Source organism: Triturus cristatus, chromosome 7, assembly GCF_964204655.1.
Source record: "Triturus cristatus chromosome 7, aTriCri1.1, whole genome shotgun sequence".
Lineage (NCBI taxonomy): Eukaryota > Metazoa > Chordata > Amphibia > Caudata > Salamandridae > Triturus > Triturus cristatus.
This window is the reverse complement of record NC_140590.1, coordinates 1,859,463,436-1,859,478,831: the sequence shown is the minus strand read 5'-3', so window position 1 is coordinate 1,859,478,831 and position 15,396 is coordinate 1,859,463,436. Positions and strand designations below refer to the sequence as shown.

The following is a 15,396-nucleotide window of genomic DNA, read 5'->3' as shown; positions in this document are numbered from 1 at the left end:
TTAATCTTCAAAAATGTTTTTGTCAACATTCAGAAAGGGGGACACCTTTCCGTCCACTTAGGACCCCTTCCGGTTTATGAATGGTTTACCACCTCCTGTGACGAGGTGATAAAAGATTAATATTTTGCAACCAGCATTTGGTCGCAGATCATTAATACATACCAATCCGATTCGGTTTAAATAGACGAGACTTGCAAAACAAGCCCTTTCCAAATGCCAAACGGTTTTTACCTGCAAACCTAAATTTTAATTCGGTAATGTTAATGAATTGCACTTTAGGTTTGAACTCAAGACAGATGCCTTTTTGCAATCGTAAATGACACGATTCTGAGTATTGGACACTTTGCGGCTTCAAAAAGGCTTTGTTCAACTGGCCCAAGTTATTTTCCCTTCACAAACTTTCAGAGCGCCTCTGCTCCAGTGCACCTGTCAGGAAAGTGACTCTAACTAAATCCCAGCATGTGAACACAGAGTCTTTATAGTACACAAGATCAGATCTTTAATATTATTTGAGTTTTATTGTACATGCAGAAAGCCAACGGAGAAATTATTTTATTCCAACAGGTATTCAAGCTTCAGCAGAACCTGATACAGTGACGCCTGTGTTAAATCACCTGAAGAATGACACTGCTAAAAATTTAATAAAAAAACGTGAAGGTGCACCAGACACCACACTGGAAGCCACATGTGGTCGGAAACTTTTGTCATAGAAGTGAGATGAAGAAACATTTAAGAAAACACACAGATGAAAAACCAATTCGAGACAATAAATATAAGACAAACAACACTGTCCATAAAAGAACGTCTGTGGGTGAGAAGATACATGTTTGCAGCGAATGTGGGAAAGGATTTAGGCGTAAGCTGGATCTCACCATCCATTTAAGAGTGCATACAGGGGAGAAACCTTATCAGTGCCCTGAATGTAAGAAAAGCTTTACTCAGAAAGGAGGGCTTATTACCCATGAGAGAACGCACACAGGGGAGAAACCTTATCAGTGCTCAGAATGTAGCAAACGTTTTTGTTCTAGTGTTATACTTAAAATTCATGAGAGAATACATACAGGTGAAAAACCCTTTCGATGCAGTGAATGTGGGAAAAGTTACAGTCAACAGGGGGATCTACTTAGGCACAAAACTATACATACAGGAAGAGAAAAAATCCATCACTGTACAAAATGCGGGAAAAGCTTTTTTGACAAACGCTATCTCATTCAACATGTAAAAACGCACACAGTTGAGAAACCATGCCAGTGCAGTGAATGTGGAAAAAGATTCCGTGATCATGTTTCTCTAACCCAACATGAGCGAACGCATACGGGTGAGAAACCTTATCAGTGCGCTGAATGTGGAAAAAGCTTTGGTATAGTAGGAAATCTTAATGTCCACATGCGTTGCCATAATGGACAAAAGCCTTATCAATGCACGGAATGTGGCAAATGTTTCCGGCGTATGCACCATCTTACTAGTCATGAAAGAACACATACAGGGGAAAAACCTTACAGATGCACTGTATGTGAAAAATGCTTTTGTGATCAGAGAGTTCTTAGGAAACATGAGGGAATACATTCTGTAGATAAACGTTACAAGTGTACGGTATGTGGAAAAGGGTTTAGTCAGAAAAGATGTCTTACTTCCCATGAAAGACAACATATGGAAAGCATACCAAAGATATGAAGTAAAATGAGCTAGAATAGCGGTTCTTAACCTCTTGACGTCTGTGGGCCTCCACTGAATCTTTACTGGAATCCAGGACTGTCACTGAGTCATTACTGGAAGCCAAGACCCACCAGTCTAAGCAATTTATATAATTTGCCCCTCAAAATACTGCACAAAAAACAAGTATATACTAAACAAATGCTAAAATAGTTAAATATTTAGTTTATTTCACAATCTTATATAAAAAGGAATTTCAGATTTTCAAATTTGCTTCTTTATTTGTATATACTTTATTAATTTCAATTTGTTAATTTTAAAGTTATTTAAATTTGTAATGCAATTGTGAACCACCACAGTGGGCCGTGCAGACCCCCAGGGGTCCTCGAACCACAGGTTAAGAACCAGTTTATTATGAAAAACTGAACGTTGAATTATTCTTATATTCCTTATATTGGAGAGCATTATCTTCAAGAATCAAGTTTGTGTTGGTACATATTTGTATGGAAACTGTCGCATAACTTTAAGGCAATAACCCATTAGTAAGAATTGTATGTCAGGACTGGAGACTCGGATTATGTTAAACTTTCTTCCTTTATTTTATCAAGTATTGGAATTGTATATTGGAAAGAAAGAAAGAGTAATACTGCTAAATTTCTACAGTAATGTACAGACGGACAAAATTGAGGTAATTCTAGAAAATGTGTTAAATGCTTTGAAAAGTGTGCAAAGTGAAGGCGAAGAGGACGCCTTGATTTTTTTGGGGGGGATTTCAATATTAATTTGTGCGTTAGGAATGGAATAGATGTATGTGGTATAATGACTGAAGACGAAGAAAGTGAATCACATTCCTTACATTCATGTTATGGGAATATTTTAACTGAAACGATGTGTGGTCTTGATCTCGGTTTTGCAAACGAGATAAGCTTTAACCCAGTACCCTTTAAAAGTACCTTTAACGGAAGAGACTGTCATACAACAATAGACTACATTTTAATTTCTGCTAACTTAGCCTCAAAGGTGAGGAAATTTGACACGCATGATATCATCCTGAGCGACCACTATCCCCTGAGTATCTCCCTGAAACTATCAACATTTCAAACAGAGCACAACCACAAAATTGTCCACCCCTCCCAACCTATGGATATAAGTAGAAAAAATGGTTATGCCTTGAAATGGTTGTTGGCTGATCCACTAGAAATGACCCGGAAAATCATGGTTAATAGCAATCAAGCCATGGGAGTTATTTTAAGTGAAACCGCGACACATGAATCAGTCCTAACCGCCTTCCAACAAGTTACAAGATCAATTAATGACGCCCTCTGGGTATCAAAGTCTAGTCTCACAAAAAAAGCCCAAAAGTTGGTTCGATTCGAACTGCACAAAGGCATATTCTACTCTAAAAAAAATCACATAGCTCCCCCAGAGATCAGGTGGCACTAAAAGAGGCTTATAATAAAGCGATTAAAGAACACAAAAGGATGTTAAAAGAAGAGCTATGGCAGACCCTCTACGATACCATTGAGTCCAAGGATGGGGCGGGTTTCTAGCGGGCTGTTAGGGCACCCTTCTTGGACTCAGGGGACATCCCCACTGTTGAAATAGCAATCACGGAAGTGCAGTGGGTGAAGCACTATTTGGTCATTTTTTTTAATGATAATAGTGAAGCCAATGCCGTAGACGTGCCAAATGAGGAAGGGGAAGGAAGAATACCAATATGTCAGATAATCGAGAACGATCTCCAAATTACTTTGGATGAAGTAAATAGGGCGATTATGGCAAGTAAGGGGGGGGCAAGGCACCCGGCCCCGACGGGATCCCACTAGACCTATACAAAAGTAACATAGAACTATGGGGCCCAATACATACAAAAGTAATCACGGCCAGTAGCTCCTTTAAACATATAGAGACATGGTTGGAATCCATTCTAGGCCCCATTTTTAAAAAGGGGAATAGACAAGATCACATTTGTTACAGACCAATATCCCTGCTAGACTTCTCAGCGAAAATAGCGGAGCGGGTAGTCTTAGAGAGACTACAAGAGTGGGCTGAGGATAATAAAATATTGTCAGACCTACAATACGGATTCCGCAAGGGACTGGGAACAGTTGAACAAAGCCTTAATTTAAGCACTCTTATTGGTAAATATTCTTACCTAACAAAAGGAAGGCTATTCCTAGCTTTCGTTCACTTGAGCGCAGCTTTTGACTGCGTAATTTACGAGAAGCTGTGGGGAGCTCTGCGGAATTTAGGGGTGAACACCATTATATCCTTTTTGATACAGCTCTATCAGAACGCCAACAGTAGAGTTCGATATGGCCTCAATGGAGAATGTACTGTACCTTTTCCAATTAAGAGGGGGTCAGACAAGGGTGCGTGCTGGCCCCCTTCCTTTTTAATTTGTATACAAACGGACTAGAAGAAGCACTGATGAAGGATGGACAAGACAACCCTCTGATCAATGGTCGACCCATACCGGCATTAATGTATGCAGATGATGCAGTCTTAATGCGTCGTACCCAAATGGGCCTTCAAAGATTATTGGACAGTTTCGCTACCTACATGCGCGACCTAGGCCTCCGGGTAAACACATCAAAAACGCTAATCATGAGATGTGGTTCAGGAAGTAACAAATGCAGAGACATGTTTATTGACAGCCAAAGAATACCATTTTATCAACAGTTTTAGTTACAAAGGTATCCTTTTTTTTTTTTTTTTTTTTTTTTTTTAAAAACCTTTATTTGTGCATAGTAAAAGAACAAATACGGGCCTACAACCATCAGGCCGGCCACAATACGGTTGAGCACAGAGACAAACAATACATCCCCTGTGCGTCAAGGTCAAGATTAGCAACGATTCAGGATTCATACACTGGAGGGATCCTTGACACCGGGGGAAGGAGAAGTGAAGGTTAATTTTAAGGTTTTCAAAAAAATTTTTATCGGGAAAAAAGTCAGTAAAGGATAGAAACAAGGAGATTCGAGTCCGCAAGTCGGCTTCATACACTGGAGAGCAGCAGCATCATTAAAACAGCCATAGAAAATCTCATACAGTAAGGCGATGCAATTAGATAACAGGATCATCACAGTAGTAAATACGCACCCCCTAAAAGCCGCCCCCACTCAATCCACCCCACACCCGGACCCCGAATCGAAACAAGTATAGCGCAGAGACATGAAAGAAAGAGGCCCATAGAACTAAAAAAGAAACAGTAAATTACCCCCCCACCCTACACCAATGCGGAGGCTATGGCCTACCCCCCCCCCCAGCATAGTGCCTGTCGCCCAATGAACCCGAAATATAGACGAGAGAGAAAGTAGGAATAGAGTAAAGAAACTAAGAGAAGAAAGAAGAAAGGAGGCGGGGAGGAGCCCACGTATCCTCAGGAGCGCCCGACACCACCGGCCAACCAAGCCTCCACACACTGAAACCCCACTACACCCAAAGGCGGTCGTGGGAAGATAGCATGTAACACCACGGAAATGAAGGCAGACAGATCGCGACGAGTGCGCACAACATAAGTAGACAATTCCAGTCCCAGTCCAGCCCGGCCGTGAAGCCATGATGATAGAAAGTAATCTAGCCCTGGCCCGATCGCGGGCGTACGATTAGACCCGCCCCCTCGTGAATGCCCCGCATCCCGAACAGACAAAGACAATATGGCCACTTGGGAGAAGATGGAGAAGTAGAGTCACAAAATGGCCGCCGATCATCTATTGAGGTCCCCTTGCACACCATATAAAATCCAGACCTGGCTTGTAAAGTACATGAGTTCCACATAAAAGGAGTCGTAGGCCACCGTGAACAGTTCCTCGAGGTCGCCAGGTGTAGTTCAGCTGGAAACTCCTGCGGGCACGGTGAGGCAGGCAACAACAAAGCAGGCAGCAATGACCGGGGAAACAAAGTATCTGCCATTGAGCAGGAGAGCGATTGATCCTGAGCGCCGGGAAAGCCAAATGCAGACACCAGTGTAGCACCGTTATACCCAGTCGTTGCTTCCCCGCAGGAGGACCACAGCACTGGCAGACTCACGTCTTGTTGATCACAAACGGGGCGCTCACGGCCCGCAGCAGACAGTGTAGAGTCGAACCGCTCACTCAGCGTTTGCAAGCCGACACACAATTGCAGACGAAAGTCCCGCAGGGCAGCCAGAACGGAGCCGTATGTCAGCGGAAGCTGCGTCCCCCCAACGGCAGCAATCCGGGACGGCACTGGGGGGCTGGAGTCTGGTAGAGGGAGGGCGAAGCGGGCAGCGGGCGAGACCGGAGCATCACCCCCCAGCAGCGAGCAGGCAATCAGCGCCATGTTTTACCGTTGAACGGTACCGTGGCCAGGGGGGGGATCGTGACAAGGAGGCAATTCCCAACAGGTCTGCGCCGCAACAGGTGAAAGCCAGCAGTCTCTTCCCCTCCCTCAGGCTCTCTTTGCAGCCGACTAGACCATAGAAGAAGGGGGTCTGCCGCCTTCTACAGCGTGGTCCACAGAGCGGGGTAGGAGACCCGCCACACCGGGGCTTACCCTCTGGCTCCAGCCCATCAGATGCAGGGTACAGGAGGTGTCCGGGCGTCTCTCTCCCGGCTCTTCTGGCGACCGTGCGTGGCGTGAGGCGGGATCGGGACCTCGGGCTCAGATTTGCACCAGCGGGTCCGGTGACTGCAACGATTCCAGGGGGCCGGCCGAGGCCACAGTAGAGCAAGGGTCCAGGGCGGGGAACAAAGGCACCAAAAACTCCGGCATCCGGGCGGGCTAAGACTTCGGGAAAGCGGCGGCGCAGTCAGCGCGTCGTCGCACGCGTTGCACCTCGAAAATCGGCAAGGATAGGAATCAGGATGATAGTCCGAGGCCAAGGGCCGACGGAGCCGGGCGCTCAAGCGACTGCTCCGGTCGCCATCTTGGCTCCTCCCAAAAAAGGTATCCTATTTGACAATAAAGCTACATGGACGCAAGCTGTGCAGACGAGAAAACTCACTTTCATGAAAACCACTGCAGCCCTAATAAGCTTTTAAAAAAAAAAATAGGAGTGAGACCCCTGCAAACCCTACTACAAATTTACAGAGCAAAATGTGTATCAACAGCCATGTATGGGGCGGGATTGTGGGGATATTGCAACACTCAATCGCTGCAAATGGACGAGAACCAGTTCCTAAGATGCATATTGGCCCTCCCTAATAATGTATCTTCACATGTCTGTCATTCGGAACTGGGGGTTCCATTTTTAATAGACCTAATTAAAACAGAACCAATTATGCTCTGGCACAGGATATGGAGCTCCAAGGAAACCCCCTTGAATAGGGATATTTTAAGTAATGTTCTGGGAATGACCGGCGTGCTGAAACTGAAATGGTTAAAATATGTCAGGGACTTCTTCTGTGACCTAGGACATCCTGAGTTTTATAATGAGCCAACCACAATGAGTTTGATGTCCAGAAAAGAACTCAAACATAAATGCCTATCATTACTTGAATCTTGTCGTTTAACAGCTGAAATAGCAAAGCTCACAGTACTCCATCAACAGATGATAGGAATAAATCTCAACTTTCAACCTTATTTTATCCTAGTGCGTGGTCAATACGACAGATTGTTGCTAACAAGATTTAGATTAGACATTTTTCATCGCATAACGAGTTTCCCAAATTTGAACGATTGGGTAGGGGCGATGCAACTATGCCCTTGCGATAATGCATCTGAGCAAATGACAATACATGTAGCTTTTTTTTGTAAATTTTATAACCTACAAAGGACAAAAATGGCTAGTTCCACTTTTAAAGAAGCTTGCTATTAGAAGATGTCGCTCAGCGTTTTTAGCTTTACAATTTTTAGACAATGAACTTACGATATGGATTTTAACACATTTTTTTAAAAGTGTGATAAAATGTAGGAAGCTGGTAACATTGTAATGAATTAATGATCTGCATTATAACTTTGTCTCTGGGAAATGTTCTGAAGCTCTTTTAATGTACTTTTATGATGTGCTTTTATGATTTTTTTAGTATCGAAATCGAATAAAGCTTGTTATCTATATATCCTTTATTTTATCTCAGCAGCCATTAAACCATCATCACCTTAAAATGCAGGACTACAGTTCCCATGAGTCCAAGTACAGATATTTCCAATTCACCAATCACATCAGCCGGCCATCACACAAGAGCATCCCCCAAGGAACAGCACTTTTTCTCTGCTGCTCTTCCTTGTTGATGTTCTTATGTGTGACTAATGTGCGCTTATTGGCATGTTATTCTGTTTTACTGCTGTGGGTTTGTTCCATAATTTAGCGTTTGTATACTGACTCACTAACAGACTCGTCGAGGTTTCCTCACATGTCAAGCCCTTCACCACAGGTGCCCTCAGCGAGTGAGACTCAGCAGGTACTTGCAGCTGCCCTTAGGCTCCTCTGGGATACAACTCGGACCCACAGCGCTACTGGAGTCCAGCTAATAATCCTTGCAGGTGGCTCGTTTCAATGACGAGCTCGCAGAGCGTGGTTACACATCATCACGACTAGTCGGCGCCAACATAAAGGAGACACTCGTTCTCTTGTCATGCTTATGTCCATATGCAATCTCGATGTGTAAGCGTACGGTGCACATGTCTCGGCTTTCTTGGTTGTAAGTAAATTAGTACTCTCTCTTTAAGTTACCAGTATCGGCTGCAACCGAGCAGAGGCAGGGGAGAGACAGATGGGGGGGATAAAAAAAAGAAATAAAAGCACTTACCTGAATACCGCCGGCTGCTGACTCTCCTTCATCCTCTTCTCCGCAGCAGAAAGCATACAGCCTCCCAAAATTCCCTAGCCAATCACAACGTTGCCTTACAGTAGTGTTGTGATTGGTCTGAGCATAGTGGTTCGGCACTCAGAGAGGGATTGGGAGGCTGTGCATGTTCTCCACCCAGGAGATACAATCCAGCTTGTGGGGAACATGCAAAGTGCGCATGATGCTTGGCCAGCTTGAGGCGGCCGGCCAAACCACCATGCGCACCTGAGGTGCAGCCACCAGTCCTCTTCCCTCGATTGTCAGGGAGCCTGGCCTGGCCCTGGCCTGGCCCCGCCCTAACCTAACCTGGCTTCAACTGCAAGCTCAATACAAAAAATAAAATGATAACAGAATGGTATTTTGCCTTTGTGGAGGAGCTGCTCCTATGAGTTACCACATGTATTGCCAAATTCATTAAGGACAGAGTCCACAGAGAGGCGTTGCTCCTTGCTGATTAAAATGGACCCCAAACTGGGGGAACTAGCTATTTTGGAGGCTGGGGCAGTGGGGTAAGGCAGCCTCTTTGGGGAGCCTTTTGTAAAAGAACTTTGGAAATGTGTTACTACCTATTCCTCATTGGACGAGGCCCAGCAACCCATGCAAAAAGGTTTTGTTAAACAGGTTTATGGTGGGGTTGGTAGAGGCAGGGAGTGTTCTTCTGGCCTCCCCTATTCCCCAGCCTCCTAAATGTTCCAGTAATCCGGCAATACCAGTTTCAAGACCAGAAACGTTTTAGAGGCTTCTTCTGAACTAGAGGCAGATGCGGGGGCCTAGGAACACTCTGTTGTTGAGTGCCACGCACTTGATAACCCAGTACTTCCACAGGAGCAGATGACAATTCCTCCAATCCCAAACCCCACTGGTAGCGGACTGAATTCCACTGTCAGTAGAGAGGGGGAAAGGGGAATGGGACAAAGAGAGACTCCACTGCTGTGCCTCTTCCACTCGAGAATTCTAGCTATACCGGCACCTGAAAACACAAATGACAGCATTAATACACTTCTAAAGCCTTTCAGATACCTATCTACTCCCTTTAAGTAAGCCTACTCAATCGCATCCCATACCTTTGTCTCCGCAGTGATTTGCCGCTCTCTTGAATATATCTTTTATTTGATTTTCAATAGAGGAATAAATGAAACTGTATGGATATATATATTCAATTTTGTATTACTTTCTCTTGCAGATGTCAGTGGAAGCGATTTGTTGGTAAGTATAATTAATATATATATATATATATATATATATATATATATATATATATATATAGCTACATACAATAGGCATTACTGAAGAGAAGGATGGCTCAGAAGGACGCAATGTATATTCACAATAGAATTTCAGTCTTTCATAGTTGCAAAAATCATAAAGAATCCTTGAGTTAGTGAATTATCATGGCAGTCTTTCACTAGAAATTGTACTTGGAAATAACTCAGTTGTTCAAACAAATGAAATAATTCAAACCAGCTCTGTTAAATCACAGTAGGTGGCGCTGTAACATCATAAGAAACTATTATCTGCAGAACAAATATAGTAGCCTTGTGGATATTGTTCCGACTTGGCAGCGCGCTGACAAAAGAATCTTCCAGCTGAGGAATGACAGTGAACACCAGATAAGCAGACGCTAAATGGACGAACTACACTAGCCCACAGTTGAAATATTACTGCTGCCAAGGCCACGGACTTACTTAATGTGAGAGGGGATACTCTCACACCCTTTTACTCATGAACACTGCAAATGCTGGAAACAAGAAGAAATGTTCACCAGCCGGTGAACTCTGGAATTCCAACTTACTGCTCACAATCTGCATAGAGATGTCAAATGAATTGGGTCCCTGGTCTGAGATCACTACCTTGGGAATGCCATGAGACTTAACTATGTGTTGAGTGAATAATCTGGCCAATTGAGCAGTATAATATATAATGCCTCCACTCCTGAAAGGCATCCTTCACTGCCAGCAACTCCTTGTCTGCTATAGAGTAATTGATTTCAGCTGCTGAAAGCTTCCAAGATCGATAAGCTACCGGATGAAGTTGCCCAGTAGTCTTGTGTCTTTGAGACAAATTCCTCCTATAGCTAGATATGAAGCATCAGCTTCAACAAAGAATGGTTCATCTGGGTTTGGGTCCTGCAAAATGGGTGCTGTGGTAAAAACCTCTTAAATATTGAAAGGCCTTCTCAGTCTCTGGACTCCACAAAAGCTTCTCTTTTTTCTTATGAGATGAGTAATGGGAGCAACCATGTCTGAAAAATTGATGATAAAACGCCTATAAAAATTGCCGAACCCAATGAAGCTTTGGATCTCTTTCACATTGCGAGGAGACGGCCATTCCTTCATTGCCTTCACCTTCGACTCATCCATAGAGACTCCTTCAGGGGACAAGACAAAGCCCAAAAACTCCACGCGATTCGTGTGAAAAACACACTTTCCCAATCTCACAAAAAGCTGGTGGTCCAGCAATTTCTGTAAGATGGCTCGTACATGTTGGACACGATCTTCCTGATTGGCCGAGAAGATGAGAATATCATCGATGTAAACCACAGCAAAGCGATCCAAAATTTCTTGTAACACATCATTGACTAGATGCTGGTAGGCTGCAGGTGCGTTACACAGGCCGAAGGGCATGACCTGCTACTCAAATAGGCCAAATAGAGTACGAAATGCCGTCTTCCATTCATCCCCTTCAACCATCCTAACCAAATGATAAGCCCCTCTTAAATCCAATTTTGTATACACTTGGGCTCCTTTCACTTGATCCAAAAGTTCCGAAATCAGTGGCAACGGATAACGATTTTTCTTGGTCACGGCATTCAAAACGCGATAGTCTATGCACGTTCTAAGCTTTCCATCTTTCTTCAGAATAAAGAAAAGAGGGGAGGAAACTGGAGACTGCGAAGGCCGAATAAATCCATTAGCCAAAAATGTATCTAAGTACTCTTTTAGATGGCTATTCTCAGATTCCGAAAGTGCATAGATTCGGCTGCAAGGTAAAGTAGCACCGGGTTCGAGCTTGATCTCACAATCATATTCCCGATGTGGAGGTAACTTCTGGGCCTCTTGTTCATCGAACACTGCAGTCAGATCTTGATATTCCAAGGGAATCTGTGGAGCTTCCAAAGCACAAATCGCTAGCGGAGTCTCAGCAAGAGAGACGGTCGTGTAGGTTGCTGATTCAACACCATAGGATGAAAACAATGCTCCCTGCAATAATCTGAATTCATTTCTATTGCTCTTTTTGCCCAATCAATTCTTGGATTATGTTCGGTCAACCACGGAAGCCCCAAAATCAATTGAAACTGAGGAGCATGTATGAGACTGAATTTCAAATAACTTTGATGAAGACCTGGGCCAATCACAGTTAGTTCTTTCGTGTGGTAAAGGATTGGTCCCGAAGACAAATTAATTCCATCAACAGCTTGCACAGGTTCTGGTTTGTTTTTCTTTACGAATCGGATGCCCAAAGAGAGAGCAAACTTAATGTCACAAAAATTCCCAGTTGCCCCAGAATCAATCATTACAGAGATTTCATGCACTTCGGTGGTTCCAAATTTATTATACTGGAAATGATTAAATGTGGGGCCAAAGATTGTAGAGTGTTTGCTAAGTACTGGGAGTCTGGAGTTGTCTTATCCGAAGCTCCCACCAGAGAAACTCCTCTTACTGGTTGGGCCTGTCTTTTACCCATGCACTGATCTTAGGCTTCTTCGGGCACTCTTTGACAAAGTGCCCAGAACCACCGCAATACATGCACAACTTGCCACTTCTGCGCTTTTCTCTCTTCTTTGGTAAGAGGGCCCGAACTGAACTAATTTGCATGGGCTCATCTCCTGCTGCTTTCTCACTGGGTTTAGCCGGTTCAAGTTTTACTCTGTCAAAATGAGGTGGGAAAGGTCTAACCTCTTTGCGACGTTCACTCTTCCGTTCATTTTGCCGCTGATCAATTTGAAGTACCAAATCAATTAACTCCGATACTTCCGTTGGTCTCTTAGGAATCTGAGCTACTCCATCCTTAAGTTCATCCCTCAGACCCCTATAAAATATTGCTGCTCTCTTAGCTTCGGGCCATTGAGTCTCCACAATCAATTTGTTAAATTGCGAAAGGTACGCCACCAATTCTCTATTAACTTGTTTTAAATCTAAGAGCTCATTGTCAGTGGTCTGTGAGATGGTTCTTCGATCAAAAATCTTTAGAAATTCTGTCTTGAAATCTTCGATGGACCACGCCACTGCAGCCCCACTCAGGTAAGACAATAAAAAGGCCACCTTAGACTGATCCTCATTGAAGATAATGGTCCAACATAAAAGTGTAAGGAACATTGGGTGAGGAAAACTTGGGCCTTATGTGGGTCACCATTAAACTTCTCTGGGGTGGCTAGAGGGTTAGTGGGGGAGATGGTGTGTATGACCTCAGTGGTCAACTCTGCTGCTGAAGGGGTAGGTGAAAAAGACTGAGATTTATACTCTTTGGATATAGGATTTGCCCCTGCAACGAAATCATCAAATCGCTGCCTAAAGAAACTGGCTTCTTGACTGGATTTTCTAACCTCCTCTCTAAGATTTTTATTATCTTCCATGGTCTGAGTTGTTTTTGTATCCCCTCCAAGATTGCGGCTAAGGCCTTAACATCTAACCCTTCCGCCATCCTGCCCTGGTGGAAGTTGGATTATGGCACTTCAATCTGTTGAGTATCACGCACCTGATAACCCAGTACTTCCACAGGAGCAGATGACAATTCCTCCAATCCCAAACCCCACTGCTAGCGGACTGAATTCCACTGTCAGTAGAGAGGGGGAAAGGGGGACGGGACAAAGAGAGACTCCACTGCTGTGCCTCTTCCACTCGAGAATTCTAGCTATACAGGCACCTGAAAACACAAATGACAGCATTAATACACTTCTAAAACCTTTCAGATACCTATCTACTCCCTTTAAGTAAGCCTACTCAATCGCATCCCATACCTTTGTCTCCGCAGTGATTTGCCGCTCTCTTGAACATATCTTTTATTTGATTATCAATAGAGGAATGAATGAAACTGTATAGATCTATATATTCAATCTTGTTTTACTTTCTCTTGCAGATGTCAGTGGAAGCGATTTGTTGGTAAGTATATATATATATATATATATATATATATATATATTATCTACTGGCGGTCGGCAGTAGATAGTTATAGTTAGGACCGAGTTTCCATAGGAAATCTCAAAATTCTATTTTGAATAACTTTGGCGCCGATTGACGAATCCTCGTGAAATTTTCAAAACTAATGGGGCGCTCCGCTCCTACGCTGAAAGTCTCGGGGTGATTCGTCAAGCGGGGGCCGAGAAAAAGGGGGGGTCCCAAAACGCGTTTTCCCCATGGATTTTTCCATAGGGACTTTAGTCGCAGCTACAGCCCGAACGGCTGAACAGAATTACATGAAATTTGGCAGAGAGGTAGACATAAGGTCCATGAAGTGCCTTTTGCAGGTTTGGTGTAAATCTGTTCAGTATTTCCAGAGTAAATAGCATTTAAATCAATATATATATCTGTACGCGCGCACCGTGCGCGCTGGGTGCGCGCACCTTGCCGTGCGCACTTCTGATTGGTTGTTAGATCTTAGTAAACATTCGAATCGATCGAAACCAGGAAGTGTCGGCCGCCATTTTGTCTCTCGCACTCCGAGGGGGTGAAAAACAAATATGGAGAACGTGAAAAAGGGGGCAGGGTGGACAGTTCCTGACCCCCTAGCCATGGACAGGGGGTCCCAGAAGGACCCCCAAGGGCCAATTTTTTATTTATTTTTTTTTCTCGAAAAATCGCCCTGCGCGCACCAGCCAAACGGAAAAAATTCTGCGCAGTTCGCGCAGCGTGCGCGTACTCCGCGATTTATAGAAAAAAAAATGTATTTGTCCCTTGGTCGCGAAGTGCTCCGAGCGCGCACGGCACGAACTGCGTATAGTGGGCGCGCGGTGCGCGAAGCGCACCGCGATCCCACCGCGCGCGCACGGTGCGCGAAGCGCACCGTGTGCGCGCCGTGAAAAAATTTTGTTTAAAAAAAATATATTAATAAATACATAACTTAGCATTTAAAAAACCGTACAAATTCACTGAAAAAACCATAGGTTTCACACACGTTATAGTTAGGAATTAGCATTTAAAAAACCTTGCAAATTCACTGAAAAAACCATAGGTTTCACACATGTTATAGTTAGCTGGGCATTTCCCTCGTAAAAAACCAATGAAATTCCCCCGTTATAGTTAGTGCAGGCAACTATAACTCACGCGACCGCAATCCTCTGCTGATGACGTCAGATATTACATCAATGATGACATATGTGTCTTTCTGAAATCAAAAATATGTAATATATGTATAGCTAAAGATGAATGGAAGAAGACATGGGTAAATAAGTGTCTAAATACAGTGATGCAATATCTGACGTCATCAGCAGAGGATTGCGGTCACGTGAGTTATAGTTGCCTGCACGAACTATAACGGGGGAATTTCATTGGTTTTTTACGAGAGAAATGCCCAGCTAACTATAACATGTGTGAAACCAATGGTTTTTTCAGTGAATTTGCAAGGTTTTTTAAATGCTAATTCCTAACTATAACGTGTGTGAAACCTATGGTTTTTTCAGTGAATATATATATTGCTACATACAATAGGTATTACTGAAGAGAAGGATGGTTCAGAAGGACACAATGTATATTCACAATTGAATTTCAGTCTTTCATAGTAGCAAAAATCATAACAAAGAATCCTTGAGTTAGTGAATTATCATGGCAGTCTTTCACTAGAAATTGTACTTGGAAATAACTCAGTTGTTCAAAAAAAATCAGCTGATGAATGACACTGAACACCAGATAAGCAGATGCTAAATGGAAGAACTACACTAGCCCACACTTGAAATATTACTGCTGCCAAGGTCACGGACTTACTTAATGCGAGAGGGGATACTCTCACACCCTTTTACTCGAACACTGCAAATGCTGGAAACAAGAAGAAATGTTCA

The 15,396-nt window shown here is 43.6% G+C and overlaps 2 protein-coding genes across 3 annotated transcripts in view; both read left to right on the top strand.

The window, feature by feature from the left end:
* LOC146813488 (uncharacterized) overlaps positions 1-15,396 on the top strand; it is a 196,654-nt gene that overhangs the window by 29,328 nt on the left and 151,930 nt on the right. The gene's annotated exons all lie outside the window — the stretch shown is intronic.
* LOC146813489 (uncharacterized) lies at positions 585-1,805 on the top strand. Its single transcript, XM_085620289.1, has one exon. The coding sequence runs from the start codon at positions 718-720 to the stop codon at positions 1,672-1,674; it is 957 nt and encodes a 318-aa protein (XP_085476415.1). The 5' UTR covers positions 585-717; the 3' UTR covers positions 1,675-1,805.

Coding starts and splice junctions, on each gene's coding strand:
- LOC146813489 (XM_085620289.1), top strand. CDS start 718: ATGAAGAAACATTTAAGAAAACACACAGATGAAAAACCAATTCGAGAC.